General features: G+C 44.1%; 1 protein-coding gene across 8 annotated transcripts in view; it reads right to left on the reverse strand.

Annotated features, from left to right (window-relative positions):
• The window catches only part of mecom (MDS1 and EVI1 complex locus), a 915,302-nt gene that overhangs the window by 15,165 nt on the left and 885,455 nt on the right, over positions 1 to 14,682 (reverse strand). For all 8 annotated transcript variants that reach the window (XM_038816085.1, XM_038816081.1, XM_038816080.1 and 5 more), the window contains one exon: positions 10,886 to 11,030. In XM_038816085.1, coding sequence (XP_038672013.1) covers positions 10,886 to 11,030 — 145 coding nt within the window. The remainder of the gene's footprint in view (positions 1 to 10,885; positions 11,031 to 14,682) is intronic.

The following is a 14,682-nucleotide window of genomic DNA, read 5'->3' on the forward strand; positions in this document are numbered from 1 at the left end:
CCTGGTTCTTTCCACGGTGGACCTTAAGTCCGCCTACCACGAGCTCCCCACCTGCACGAGTGACCGAAGTACACTGCATTCGAAGCAGATGGGCGACTCTACCACTTTTTAAGTGTTCCCTTTGGTGTCACGAATGGGGTCTCGGTCTTCCAAAGGGAGATGGACCAAATGGTTGACCAATACGATTTACGAGCCACCTTCCCGTATCTCGACAATGTCACCATCGGCGGCCATGACCAGCAAGACCACGACACCAACCTCCGTGAATTCCTCCGAACCGCAAAACTCCTTAACCTCACATACAATAAGGATAAGTGCGTGTTTAGCACCAACCGTCCAGCCATCCTCGGCTACGTTGTGCGTAACGGAGTGATAGGCCCCGACCCCGAACGCATGTGCCCCCTTATGGAACTCCCCCTTCCCAACTCCCCCAAAGCCCTCAAACGCTGTCTGGGCTTCTTTTCTTATTATGCCCAGTGGGTCCCTAACTACGCTGACAAAGCCCACCCCCTCATCCAATCCACTACGTTTCCACTGTCGATGGAGGCCTGCCAGGCCTTTAGCCGCATCAAAACTGACGTTACGAAGGCCACGATGTGCACTGTCGATGAATCCCTCCCATTCCAGGTCGAGAGCGACGCGTCTGATGTAGCTCTGGTGGCCACCCTCAACCAAGCGGGAAGTCTCGTGGCCTTTTTCTCCCGGACCCTCCACGCTTCCGAAATCCGCCATTCCTCAGTGGAAAAGGAGGCACAGGCCATAGTAGAAGATGTGCGACATTGGAGGCACTATCTGGCCGGCAGGAGGTTCACCCTCCTCACAGACCAACGGTCAGTGGCCTTTATGTTGGATAATGCACAGAGGGGCAAGATCAAGAACGACAAGATCTTGCGGTGGCGGATCGAGTTGTCCACGTACAACTATGATATCTTGTATCGTCCTGGGAAGCTCAACGAGCCTTCTGATGCCCTGTCGCACGGTACCTGCGCAAGCGCGCAGATTGACCGCCTCCGCACCCTCCACGTGGACCTCTGCCATCAAGGGGTAACCCGCTTCTTTCATTTCATTAAGACCCGCAACTTGCCCTACTCCATCGAGGCAGTCAGGGATTGCCACATTTGCGCAGAGTGCAAACCGCACTTTTACCGCCCGAGCAGGCGCATCTGGTAAAGGCTTCCCGCCCCTTTGAACGTCTCAGCATGGGCTTCAAGGGTCCCCTCCCCTCCAACAATTGCAACATATACTTTTTAAATGTGATTGACGAGTACTCCCGCTTCCCTTTTGCCATCCCCTGCCCCGACATCACCACTTCAACTGTCATCAAAGCCCTCCATTCCATTTTCTCCTTGTTCGGTTACCCCGCGTACATCCACAGCGACCGGGGTCCTCCTTTATGAGTGACGAACTGCATCAATTCCTGCTCAGCAGGGGCATCGCCTCTAGCAGGATGACCAGTTATAACCCTCGGGGTAACGGTCAGGTAGAGAGGGAGAATGGTACGGTCTGGAAGACCATCCTACTGGCCCTGCGGTCTAGGTGTCTCCCAATCTCCCACTGGGAAGAGGTTCTCCCAGACGCCCTCCACTCTATTTGGTCCCTCCTTTGTACTGCCACAAATCAAACACCTCATGAACGTCTTCTTGTTTTCCCCAGGAAGTCTTCCTCTGGGACCCCACTCCCGACCTGGCTGGCCACCCCCGGGCCCATCCTGCTCCGGAAGCATGTGCGGGTGCACAAGTCCGACCCGTTGATTGACAGGGTCCAGTTACTCCACGAGAACCCGCAGTATGCGTACGTGGAGTATCCCGACGGACGACAGGACACGGTCTCCCTTCGGGACCTGGCACCCGCCGGCGTGCGGCCACACCCCCCAACACCAACACCCTCCCCCCAGTTCCGACCGCCCCCGCAACCCAGCGCACAGGAACCCCTTCCCCCGGCCCGGCTACTACCAACTCCGGCCAGGGGTACGGACACAGGACCACGACCACAGCTCCCGGATGAATGGACGACCACCGATCCAACGTCACCGGCGCCGCTGCGCAGGTCCGGCAGGACACCGAAAGCACCCATCCGGCTGTTCGAGTCAATTTGATCGACCTCATGGACTTTCATGTTCTGCACATGTTCCTCGCCGTTGTTTTTTAAAAATTATTATTACTATGGTTATTGTTGTTTTTTTCTCTCTTGTGCACTGTGTATAGCATGGTTTTCTTGTACGTTCGTCACGGGCCAGTGGGCAGCCATAGTTACCCCGATACTGCCCGAGAAGGTCTACCAGTTTTTTGGGCCATGCACCCCCCCGCTTCTTTCTCCACAAGGGGTGAATGTGGCAGTATGGCTAGAGAGATCATAGTACCGGAGAACCAGGCTGCCATTGGTACAGCAGCCTGGCTGCCCATTGGCCCAGGCAAGTCATGTGCCTCTCTGCCAATTGGTTGTGGCTGGTCATGTGACTCCCCGCCGATTGGCTGAGAGGTTGGTAGCTCCGCCTACAATGCGGGGTATAAGAGCTCGTGTTGGCTGGCAGTCGGCCTTTCTCTGCACGACCACTGCCTGGCTCACATCTAGCGTATTAAAGCTTGTTGTTTTGAACTTCACTACGACTCGAGTCCAATTGATGGTGCATCACTGCTGAAAATAATGGACTGAAAATCAAAAATGGCATTTTTCTGAGTCGTCTTGTGTTCTTGTAAGAAAATCGAAAAGCAGACAAATAATACAATAGAGGTTAACAGCATTTGGCGTGTCTTTAATGTTTCAAAGGGAAGATGAATGTTAGGAGCAATGGAGAAATTCACTGACTATTTATACTTGGATATAAATATACTTTCTGGTGACAGCCAATCAGAATAGGCCAGGGAATAGGTCCAGCAGAATGTGGTACAGTTTACAGAAATCACAGTGACATCAGCAGTTATCAGATGCCTCGGTTCTGCAGGAAAAGCATTATTTGGTAAATTGTCTGAAACCACAAGGACAAATGATTCACTGATTGCAAATCCAAGACGTGTTTTTTTGTCAGTCTCGAAACACCAGTCCAAATCGGGCATCTCCACATCAGTCTTTCTCTCCCAACCACGAAAACAATTACAATAATTGGTTTACAGATTAGGCTCAGTACAAAAGCCAGGAAATGATCTTTTTTGGAATAAAAAAAATAGATGATTTATCCGTTTGTGAAGGCAAAGTTAAAGGAAAGCAGCAGAATGGAGAAGATTAATCAAAAGGAGTCAATCCCTGTGAATACTGAAGCCAGGCATTCAGTCTAATGACTATTTCTCTATGATATAAACCATGTGCAACATGTGTATTCTGTGATGTTACTTCATGCTCGCTGGCTTTAAATACGGGATAAAATTGTTTCCAAAAGTATATTAATACTGATGGCATTGTACAAACCATGGTCATTAAAGTCAGTTGAATTTACTGTTCAGATAAGAACTGAAAGGCACACTTCAATGAGCGACAGATCATGTTGATTTCATTGAGTTGACTTACATAAAAATTAAAGTGGAATTTTATTTGTAGTTCTCTTTATTTACCAATGTTAATCAATAATAATCTTTATTGTCACAAGTAGGCATACATTAACACTGAAATGAAGTTACTGTGAAAATCCCTGAGTCGTCACACTTCGGCGCCTGTTTGGGTACACGGAAATAGAATGCAGAATGTCCAATTCATCTAACAAGCACATTGGGAGGAAACTGGAGCACCCGGAGGAAACCCACACAGACGCAGGGAGAACGTGCAGACTCCGCACAGACAGTGACCAAAGCTGGGAATCGAAACCGGGTCCCTGGCGCTGTGAAGCAACAGTACTACCGTGCTGCCCAATTCTCATTCCTTTGTCCTGTTTCACTGTAAGGGGAGTTCCATTATATCAGCAGCCATTAAGTGTAATCGTTTTTTTAAATTTTGGGGTGTCTTTAATGTTTTTCCCATTAGATTGAAGAGTCTGAAACTACAGGCAAATAGTATGTAATCTCATACCAGCAAGATCTGTTCTCAATATTGGCTTAAATGTAAGACAAAAATGATGCCCAGTTACACACTGCCTGTATATGCTCAGAATAGGTAGTTCTCAGTATTATGAGAGTTGAAATTCTGACAGGGTTAAACTGATTTAGCCCAGACCAACATGTATTGAAAATAAACCATGCCCTTCCAATGCAGGGAGCTGCCCGCAGAAGTGACAGACCGGGAGCCTGGTACTGTGGATATCCAAACCTGAGAATATATGGCATTAAGTGAGAGATAGACAAAGAATTTCAACTCACTGTATAATGCAGGGATTGACTTCTGCCAATATTCCTGATTATGTGAGCCATGGGTATATGGGTGAGATCGCTGCAAACGAAGAAGGGTACAGAATCTACCTTGAGTCATTCAGAGGCTTAGAAGACATGCCAATGATGCTATAGTTGGATAATAGTCAACGGTTCTCCTTTTGAAAAATGCGTGTACTTCCTTATTAATGAACACTACCCTTGCACAAATCCTCAACCTATCCCATATATGACATTATCAAAGAATCAATTAAACAAAGGCCATGCGCAAGGTCTCCCAAGTAATATTACTACTTCATTGTTTACCACAAAATATTTCCACAATCACATAAAAAGTCCATCAAACAAGCAAGGTATACAAGTAGGAAAATCTACACCACTGTACTAAGTATGTGAGTCTTAAATCTGTAGTAAACTACATGATAGCGCTTGGAATATGGAAGACTCAACACAAATCTGTAATCTCAATAATATCCCATTACAAAAATCATTCAGTATAAAAGAATTTAACAGGGCAACGTATTTCTCTTATATCTGAGCCAATATTGAGAATAGAACCTGCTGGATGACATTAAATACAATTCGCCTGTTCCAGAGAGTATTCCTCAAATCCCCCTGTTCTGAATGTATAGCCCCCATCTTGCATCATTTTTCAACATCCATCTGCTCCTTCGGGCAAAAGTTACAATCTCTTAATGCTCCTCAGTATGCACAATTTCTTTTTCCCCCAAAGGGAGCATACCTACCTACCAAACTGTTTTTCTTCTCTATCCAACTATTCTCTATTGTGTTTCCTATCTGTCCATTATCTGCTGTATAATCAGACTGTAAGGATCATTAGTGGAAGTTAGTGGGAGTAGTATCTTTAACAATTAACAAAGATAGGGAGACCGAGAAAGGAAAAAAAAACCTTATTTATTTTTGCATTGCATCTGTTGAGAAAATCATTCCATATTTAGTCTCTCCTTATCTATGTGTGACAATAATGAGATTTGGACAGACATGAAGGGGGTGATGATTGAGTATAGTTCAAACTGCCAGCTTGCAGGTCTGTCATAAACGATGTAGAACTGGCTCTATACCAAAAGAATAAGGCTGGATGATTAAGAAAACAAAATCGCTAATTACACTTTCAAATGCAGTAATTTGCAGAGGATAAAATATCCATCAAACGCAGCAGAAAGTGCACGAGTTAGAAAGGAAACATTGTGTGACCTCCTGACCTCGTCTTTCTTTACCAACTTCCTGCATTGTTACATGTTGAGGCCAGATGTTGGCAGAAGAAAAGGCCCGATCACCAAAAGAAGTTTTAATGTGCACGTAATGTTAATTTAATCAAATTTCATCTTGCATATTTCAGCTTTGATATTTTCTATCATTCCTGTTACCACTTTCAAAGGGGGCAGAACTGAAGTGAACTGGGGCGATTGTATCTCTGAAATCGTTGTGATGTTTAAAAACACTTTGCAAAATTAATAAGAACAAAAAAAAAACTGCAACAAAAAATGTGAGCACCGAATCTTAGATTTAAATGTGACTGGAGCTTAATGAAACTGAGTGAAAAAAATGTTTTAAAAAACATTCCTTTCAAGAAAATTGATGGAAAACAATTTAAGAGGGAAATGCAGATTCAGTATCAAGTCTTAAAGCTCTGGAGTAATCCATCATCAAAATGTGTGGCTCAATAACTTAGCGCTTCACACAGAGATAGGCTTGGCTTCTAGATTGCCAAATGAATGGCTGAGTGCGATGCAGGATACAGAGTTACACCCAGGAGCTTGGTACCCACAATTTAATTAGGAAAGTTTACTCTGATCGTTCCTCACTTTATTACACTGTTATATCAGAGCTCTACATTAATAGTTGCATTCATTCTCTTCCATCGAGCCGTACTGTCAGGAACCTGAAATACCAGAGCTACTAACCTTTAAAAAAACATTTAGAGTAGACAATTCATTTTTTCCAATTAAGGGGCAATTTAGCGTGGCCAATCCACCTAGCCTGCGCATCTTTGGGTTGTGGGGGCGAAACCCAGGCAAATACGGGGAGAATGTGCAAACTGCATACGGACAGTGACCCAGAGCTGGGATCGAACCTGGGACCCTGTGAGGCAGCAATGCTCACCACTGTGCCACCGTGCTGCCCTTTCAGAGCCACTAACCGGAGTTCTCAGCTTTGGCAAAATTCTTGTCTCTGAATCTGTAAGTTGTGGGTTAATGTTCCAAAATGTAAACATATACGGCAGCCTAACACTTCAATGCAGTACTACGGGAATACTGCATTGTTCAAATGCTATCTTTTGGATAACAAGTTAAACCGTGGCCTCTTCTGCAGGCTCAGGTTAATGTAAAAGTGCCACTGCTCTCCATGAGGAAGAGCGACCGTATTCTTCTTGTATGCTGACCAATACCGATCCCTCAACCATTACTTCACAATATACAAATTGGTCATCCATATTATTGCTGCTAGTGGGACTTTGCTGTTTGCAAATTGATTGCTCTGTTTGCCTACAAAACATCAGTGGCCACACTTTTGAAGTAATTTACTAGTTTGAATGGACTTTATGATATCTTGGGCATGTAAAAGGTTCTGCTGTGTAAATAAAACTCTCTTTTTTTCTCCAAGTGCATCACAGTCTTGATCTGGACGTGGACACAAGTCAGATACCAGAGGTGAGGTTGTCTCTGAATAAGAAAAAGTCCAATCATATTCAGTGACCTTTGACAGCACTGCCATCAGTCAATTTCTGACTATCAACATTGTGGTGAGTACATACCAGTAGCATAATTGGATCAGCTATATTTCCCTGACAAATCAGTGATCCTCTAGATTCTGGGAAAGACACCAGTTATTTATCTTCATAAAATATGCTTAGCCCTGACAGTTTTTCTCCATAATTGTGATGTTTATATCTCTGTGTAGTCTTTTCTGATTATTTTCAGATGCGTGAATGTCCTTTGAAGATTGGTGATCTCCAACTGCACACATTGGGCTGGATTTTACAAGCCCTGGAGGGACGTGCTGGAAGGGCAGGGTGGTCCTGGCCGGGGGGGGGGGTCAACATAAAATGGTGAGGGAAGACAAAGTTGGAATGCCTATTGTCTTCCTGCTAGCATGACATTTTGGTAATGGCTGAGGTGGACGACATCTTTCCTGCCAATTGAGGCGGATTGAGTCACATAAGTGGCCAAGTAAGGGCCTCTACCTGCCACTACTGGCATTTAATAAGTGGTGGGTGGTCTCTCGATCAAGGGTTGGCAATCACCTGGTAAACTCTGGTGGCCTCCTTGCGAGACCATTATTCAGGCAGTCTATGGCTCACAGAGCCTTCCCAGTGGCAATTATGCTGTCCTGTCCTCATCAATATTCCTATCCCTCCACTCATGGTGACTACTCCTCGCGCCAGCAGTCATAACCTACCTGTTTGAAAGGGCAGGCTACGCCCATGTTATCCTCATCTTTCAGGCATAGTCCGAGCAGTGGCCATCGGCTCTGATGGCACTGCTAAGCTGCTAGCTGCTCTTAGACATGGGCTCTTATTCTTTGAAGGGTTGAGAGTGCCAAAGGTTACTAATTAGATGCCGGACGCAGGCAAAAAATGCAGCCAGGGCCCCACAACCAGCCAAGGCGGGGTTGCTCCAGTCTTTCAGGCCCTCATACAATTATGGTCATAGTGTTGCAAATATGGCCTCCCTACTAAGCAAAGATCTTGTTATATAAAAAGAATCCTACAAATTCAACTATCTGATCAGCTTTTCTGGTAGCAACCTCAGATTGACAGGATCGTTACAAGAATTAGTCAAACACGAATCTTTCATCAGAACTGAAAGACCATCGACCTGTTGACCCTGTTTCTCTCCACAGACGCAGCCTGATCTGCTGAGTTTTCCAAGCATTTCTTTGTTGTTTATTTTAGATTACTAGAGTCAGCATTGTTTTGCATTTGTAGACACAAATCCTTGAATCCACTTTTTTTTTCCCCTTTACCATTGGCCATTATGTACATGTTTAATATTCCCACTTAAACATGCATTACTCACATTTCATTTCATAAAAATCCATTTGTCATTTCTTATCATGGATCCTAAACTTAATCCAAATCTCACTGTCCCCTTCCCAAATTAATTGGGTGGAGGCTTATGTCCCCTCCCATCGACGGGACCGAAAGATCCCACCAAAGTCAATGGACTTTTGAACAGCTCACTGCATTTTCCAGTCCAGCCCCTGCCAAGGCCATAAAATGCGGCCCATTATTTGATGTCACCAACAATGTTTTTAAACATTGGCTGCTGGATTCTCTGCCCCGCCATGCCGCTTTTCAGCCTCGACCCGCCGGCGGGATTCTCCGTTATGCCAGCCGGTCAATGGGGTTTCCCGTTATGCGGCAGCCCCACGCCGTTGGGAAACCCCCGGGCGCTAGCAAAATGGAGAATCACGTCAGCGGAGAATCCTGCCCCTGTTTTCTCATGTAAATTATCACACCCCTATTTGAAGTAGCCCACTCTATATAATCTACAAGTAGGAGACGCAAGAGGAGACGCGATAGAAATCTGTGGAACTATTGTTGTAATATACGTCCCAGACATGTAGCACTATATTTTATTTCTACTGCCAATAAAATGTTCATTACAGCTACCTACTTTGCCATATGAGCCTTAGTTTTCCTCAAAAACCTCATGTGGAATTTTTAATAAATACTTTATGAAATTAAAATAATTCACAGCAACTGGATACATGTTACTGACTAATTTAGTAACCACCTCAAACAATTCCAATTGATTTGAGACATAAGGATCTATTAATCCCCAAACTGATTATGCCATAGCTTCTGCACTGTTTAAATAAATGGTAACAGCTTTCAATGAAATGCTTTTGAGGTCTTCTCTCACTTTTGAGTGTCGGACAAAATGCTCTATAATCCTGAAATTTATGCAAATTTATTTTTTTAAGAACAAGATGTTTCCAATCATCCATTTACAGGAAGATACATTATTCCTTTTATGGAAACATTATTCCTTTTATGGAACTCAAACAAATATTAACCAACTTTGAGTTCCACTTCCTTGCTCATTTCTGTGGGCAATTCCGCAGCATAGTTCACCTTGGCCAGGCATCCCTGTGGTCCCTTAATTCTCATGCTTCTCGATAGCATGCTTTACCAAGCTATACATCTGTTTCAGATTTCTGGGACAACTCGGACTGAAACTTGCCTGCAGTCTCCACTTGTGAAAACTGATATGAAGAGTTCATTCCAACACCTCTACAATTTCCTAGTTGATGGATTGTGCTTAAATAACCTGAGATCTCAACTGAACATTGCATTGGCCTGTACACCTCAGTTACCCATAAGATATTCTGAGCCCAATCAAGGTACCTAATTAGTGTGTGACCTGTGAGCATCTGGAACACAGGCATTCTTCACAAGGAAGCATATGTAATCTTGTTAGATGTTCTTGTTAATAACATTTGGTGTTTGTAATTTTGCTATAAAATTAAAGGTCAGAGCCATACTCATTCACTGTCACAATGAATGGATTTATCCAGGCCTCCAAGAGACTGCTTAAATTTACCCCTCGGAAATTGTCAGCTTGTGTATTGCCGGATTAATACGAGAATACAGCATGGATGTATTTAGTTATCCATCAAAAATTTGATTTCGAGGAGGAAAAATTCAAAAAGCTGAATTTACCTACGCAATGACATATGAGCACCAATTACAGCTGAGTGGATGAGGATATGCAATTCCATTGCAAGCAACATCTCGCAAGCCAACAAAATAACAAAAATGTTGTTGATATAATGATGCCAGAAATCTCCTTTTGATTTCAGTATTCATAACGAGCTACAGGTGAAAATGATTAAAAAGGGGTGGTATCCCTTTTCAGTGCTGTTCTCAATGTTGTAACTCCATAGCCAGACTGTGGGTTACATCTGTAAAACAGGCCACAGATTTATTAAAATCACTGTTTGACTGTGACAAGCTAATTGGGCGTTGAGTGACCAAGGGCTGAAGCAATCCCTTGCATGAAAGGGCCAATTTTGTTCGCTGGATGAGCTTTGTGGCAGGGCTTAGGTTGCCGACAGAGTATGAACAGAAGGGCTATTTTATTTTCTTCAAATGTATGTGATTTTCTCTCTCCAGCAGTCTGTGAATTATTGTCTCTTATCTCTTCTCCTTGCCCTCCCATCTTTGTGAGCACCAAGAAACTTTCTCTGATTCAGACCCATGCCAGATTTTCCTGCTTCTTGAGCAGTGCCTATACAACTCCTGACCCAGCCCCTCATGAATGTTCAGTGGGAACTTAAACACTACCCCATTTGAAGTATACTGTACTATATCTGCTCCACCTTCAAATCCCCTAATGCCAGCTCCAGTCACAGGTCTCATCTTCCCAGAAGATGTCTCCCTGGAACAGTACTCAATACATTTACATGCTATTGTGTTTTGATGCCCTGTTGCCCTGATTGACAAAGGTGGGTAAAATAATACAACAAAATGAATTAAAATGCATTTTGAGCAGGGCAACAAAAAATGATTCCCACTTGGAAGATGGAAACCAGCAACTGCTTTGCCAGCAAGACATGCTCCTCACCTCTCCTCCAAGTGCCCTGGAGAACGTTCAGTGTAGTTGCTGTTTCCAATGAAATTCCGGATTTCCGTAAAGTAGGAATCCTCCTTGTCATCCAAAATGGCACTGCTACTGTCTATTTCTGAATGAGGTGAAGATGTTGCAGTACCTGTCGAAAATTAACAACGTTAAATGCTTTAGCTTTTTTTGGCTGAGGAGGCAATCACCTAAAAAGAGAGAGGGGATGTTGTACAGTCAGATGTTTGGAGAATTGTTTTTGCACAGTTGTTACCACTGGAAAATGGTAGAATTACATGGGTGGGCATTCAGCAGAAATGGCATTAACATGTAGAAAGGGGGTAGTTCAAAAACTTGTTCTGGCAGACAAGGAGGAAATCTGAGGAAACCTGTCCCTTCACCCCCCCCCCCCCCCCCCCCCTACCCAGTGTTAGCAGCCCAATAATGAAATCACAGGGAACTGTGAAGTTGAAATATGTGGGTCCTGAGTGGTGGGATAATAATTCCTATTTATCCAAAATTGATCTTCCAACTGTTTTTGCAAGGCGGCATCGACCCATTTATTATAAATGGATACAGACCACTATGAATGTTTCATATGTGTACATGAAGTATTGGGACGCTAATGGTTTCAGGGCAATGGTTTCATGAGTTAGCCACTAATTACAAAGAGTACCTGCTTTTAAGAGGCATTTGACCATCCAACCCCATGTTTACAACCAGCACAGTACAATGTCATTCAATCAATGGTGTCCTTAATTGCTACAAATTACATACAAAGCTCATAACCAAGGCTAAACTAAAAGAAAATATCTTGCACTGGCTTCAGATTTCGAAGCAGATGTTTGGAATGGGGCTGTTCTTGTCTGCTCCAAGCATAGAATATGCCCCAAACCTTTGATATAGAACAATAGGATTCCTTCAGCATTGACCGCAGTGCTGTCAGAGTCCAATTTACGTTTCTCTTCCTTCGTAGTTGGACTTTCATCACTGGTATTGTTTCAGTGACAAACATTTCCCCTGTTTACTATGATTAAGAGACGTCTTGCCAGAAAAGACAAAAAAAAGTACAACCATAAAACACCAGCTGATAGTCTATTTGTCCAACACCTATTTTCACTTGACCAAGATGACATTTTATACTGGCTCGGGTCCAGTTATCCCATGTCAGTGTAATGCTCCGGTTACAGGGTCTTTGTGCCAAAATAAGTTGTTGCTATCTTCCTGTTTCTTGCAGCACATCTACTTTCACTTAAAAACAGAGGCAAGATTATACAAGCTTCAGCTTGAAAGGAGTCACGGTTGCAATTTACCAGCTTCGGCATGCCTGACTTGGTGTCGCGATTGTGATGGTCTTTGTGATTCTGTTATCAGGATGGATGTTGTAGTGTTCACAAAGACCACAGCAGTTAAGTTCATTAACAAAGCTAACTTTTATTTACACTACTTAGTCAAGGTCGACCACTTACTGCTATAGTAAACAATAATCTAGTAACCTACAATCTGCACTCGATTAACACTAGTCTCTACACTCTATCTATAACTGTACTCTATACTCTCTCACTGCTCCTCTCCAGCCTTCTCCCAGTAGCCTGTGAGTCAGTGCTTTATATAGTTCTGCATCTAGCTCCATCTAGTGGTTAATTATGATATGACATTAACTCTTTGTATTCTGAACATTTCACATAATGTCACAGCGGTGAGACCATTGAATCTCGCGAGAGGCTTCGCATGGGATTCGCGACACTCAATTTCCACAGGATTCAATCGAACCTTGCGAGAAGTCACAATCTGGATCTCTCCCTCACTGGGTGATATCCTGATCGGCATATTTAAATGAGTCATTTATAGAGGCACATGCCAGATTCTCTGGGCTTCGGCAACTAAATGTGGACCAGGCCTAACAGCGCCTGGGAGGTTTCCCAGGCCATTGGAGACATTGGGTGGTTGGGGACAGGACAAGGTGGCACCCTCATTCTCACTCTGGCACCTTGGCACTGCCAGGTTGGCAAACGCATTGCCATGGTGCCAGTGCCAGGGTTCCCAGTATGTCACTGCTAAGAGTCATGGTCTGAGGGGGGCCATGCCCATAAAAGGCGGGGTGAGGGTGGTATGAAGGGTAAGAACATAAGACGTAGGAGCAGAATTAGGCCACTTGGCTCATCGAGTCTGCTCCGCCATACAATCGTGGCTGATATTTTCTCAACCCATTCTCCTGCCTTCTCCCCATAACCCCTGATCCCCTTATTCATCAAGAACCTATCTATCTCTGTCTTAAAGTCACTCAGTGATTTGGCCTCCACAGCCTTCTGCGGCAAAGAGTTCCACAAATTTTCCACCCTCTGGCTGAAACAATTCCTCCTCATCTCTGTTTTAAAGGATCATCCCTTTAATCTGAGATGGTGTCCCCTGGTTCTAGTTTTTCCTACAAGTGGAAATATTCTCTCCACGTCCACTCTATCCAGCCTTCGCAGTATCTTGTACGTTTCAATAAGATGCCCTCTCATCCTTCTAAACTCCGAGTACAGACCCAGAGTCCTCACACGTTCCTCATACGACAAATTCTTCATTTCAGGGATAATTCTTGTGAACCTCCTCGGGACCCTTTCCAAGGCCAGCACATCCTTCCTTAGATATAGGGCCCAAAACTGCTCACAATACTCCAAATGGGGTCTGACCAGAGCCTTATGCAGCCTCAGAAATACATCCCTGGTCTTGTATTCTAGCCCTCTTGACATGAATGCTAATACTGCATTTGCCTTCTTAACTGCTGACAGAACCTGCACATTAACCTTAAGAGAATCGTGAACAGGACTCCCAAGTCCCTTTGTGCTTCTGCTTTCCGAAGCATTTCCCCATTTAGAAAATAGTCTATGCCTAGATTCCTCCTTCCAAAGTGCATAAACTCGCACTTTTCCACATTGTATTTCATTTGCCACTTCATTGCCCACTCTCCTGGCTTGTCCAAGTCCTTCTGCAGCCCCCTTGCTTCCTCAATACTACCTGTCCCTCTACAGATCTTTGTATCATCTGCAAACTTAGCAACAGTGCCTTCAGTACATTCTTCCAGATCATTAATATATATTGTAAAAAGTTGTGGTCCCAGCACAGACCCCTGAGGCACACCACTAGTCACCAGCTGCCATCCTGAAAAAGACCTGAAAAAGACCCCTTTATCCTCACTCTTTGCCTTCTGCGAGTCAGCCAATCCTCTATCCATGCCAGAATATTATCCTAACACCATGGACTTTTAACTTATTTAACAGTCTCCTATGTGGCACTTGTCAAAGGCCTTCTGGAAATCTAAATAAATCACGTCCACTGATTCTCCTTTGTCTAACTTGCTTGTTACCTCCTCAAAGAACTCTTAACAGATTTGTTAGACACGCCGTCCCTTTGACAAAGTCATGCTGACCTATTTTACCATGCACCTCCAAGTGCTTCATGATCTCATCTTTAATAACAGACTCTAAAATCTTACCAATGACCGAAGTCAGGCTAACCGGCCTATAATTTCCCGTCTTCTGCCTCCCTTCCTTCTTAAACAGTGGTGTTACATTAGCCACCTTCCAGTCCTCTGGGACCCTTTCTGCCTCCAGTAATTCCTGAAAGATCATCACTACTGCCTCCACAATTTCCTCAGCTATCTGTTTTTGAAACCTGGGGTGTAGTCCATCCGGTCCAGGTGACTTATCCACCTTCAGAACTTTCAGTTTCCCCAGAACCTTCTCCTTAGTAATGGTCACTGCACTCACCTCTGCAGGTATGAAGGGGCCTGATAAAGGTTGTGGGATGAAGAGTGG

The sequence above is a fragment of the Scyliorhinus canicula genome, chromosome 13 (genome assembly GCF_902713615.1).
Source record: "Scyliorhinus canicula chromosome 13, sScyCan1.1, whole genome shotgun sequence".
Lineage (NCBI taxonomy): Eukaryota > Metazoa > Chordata > Chondrichthyes > Carcharhiniformes > Scyliorhinidae > Scyliorhinus > Scyliorhinus canicula.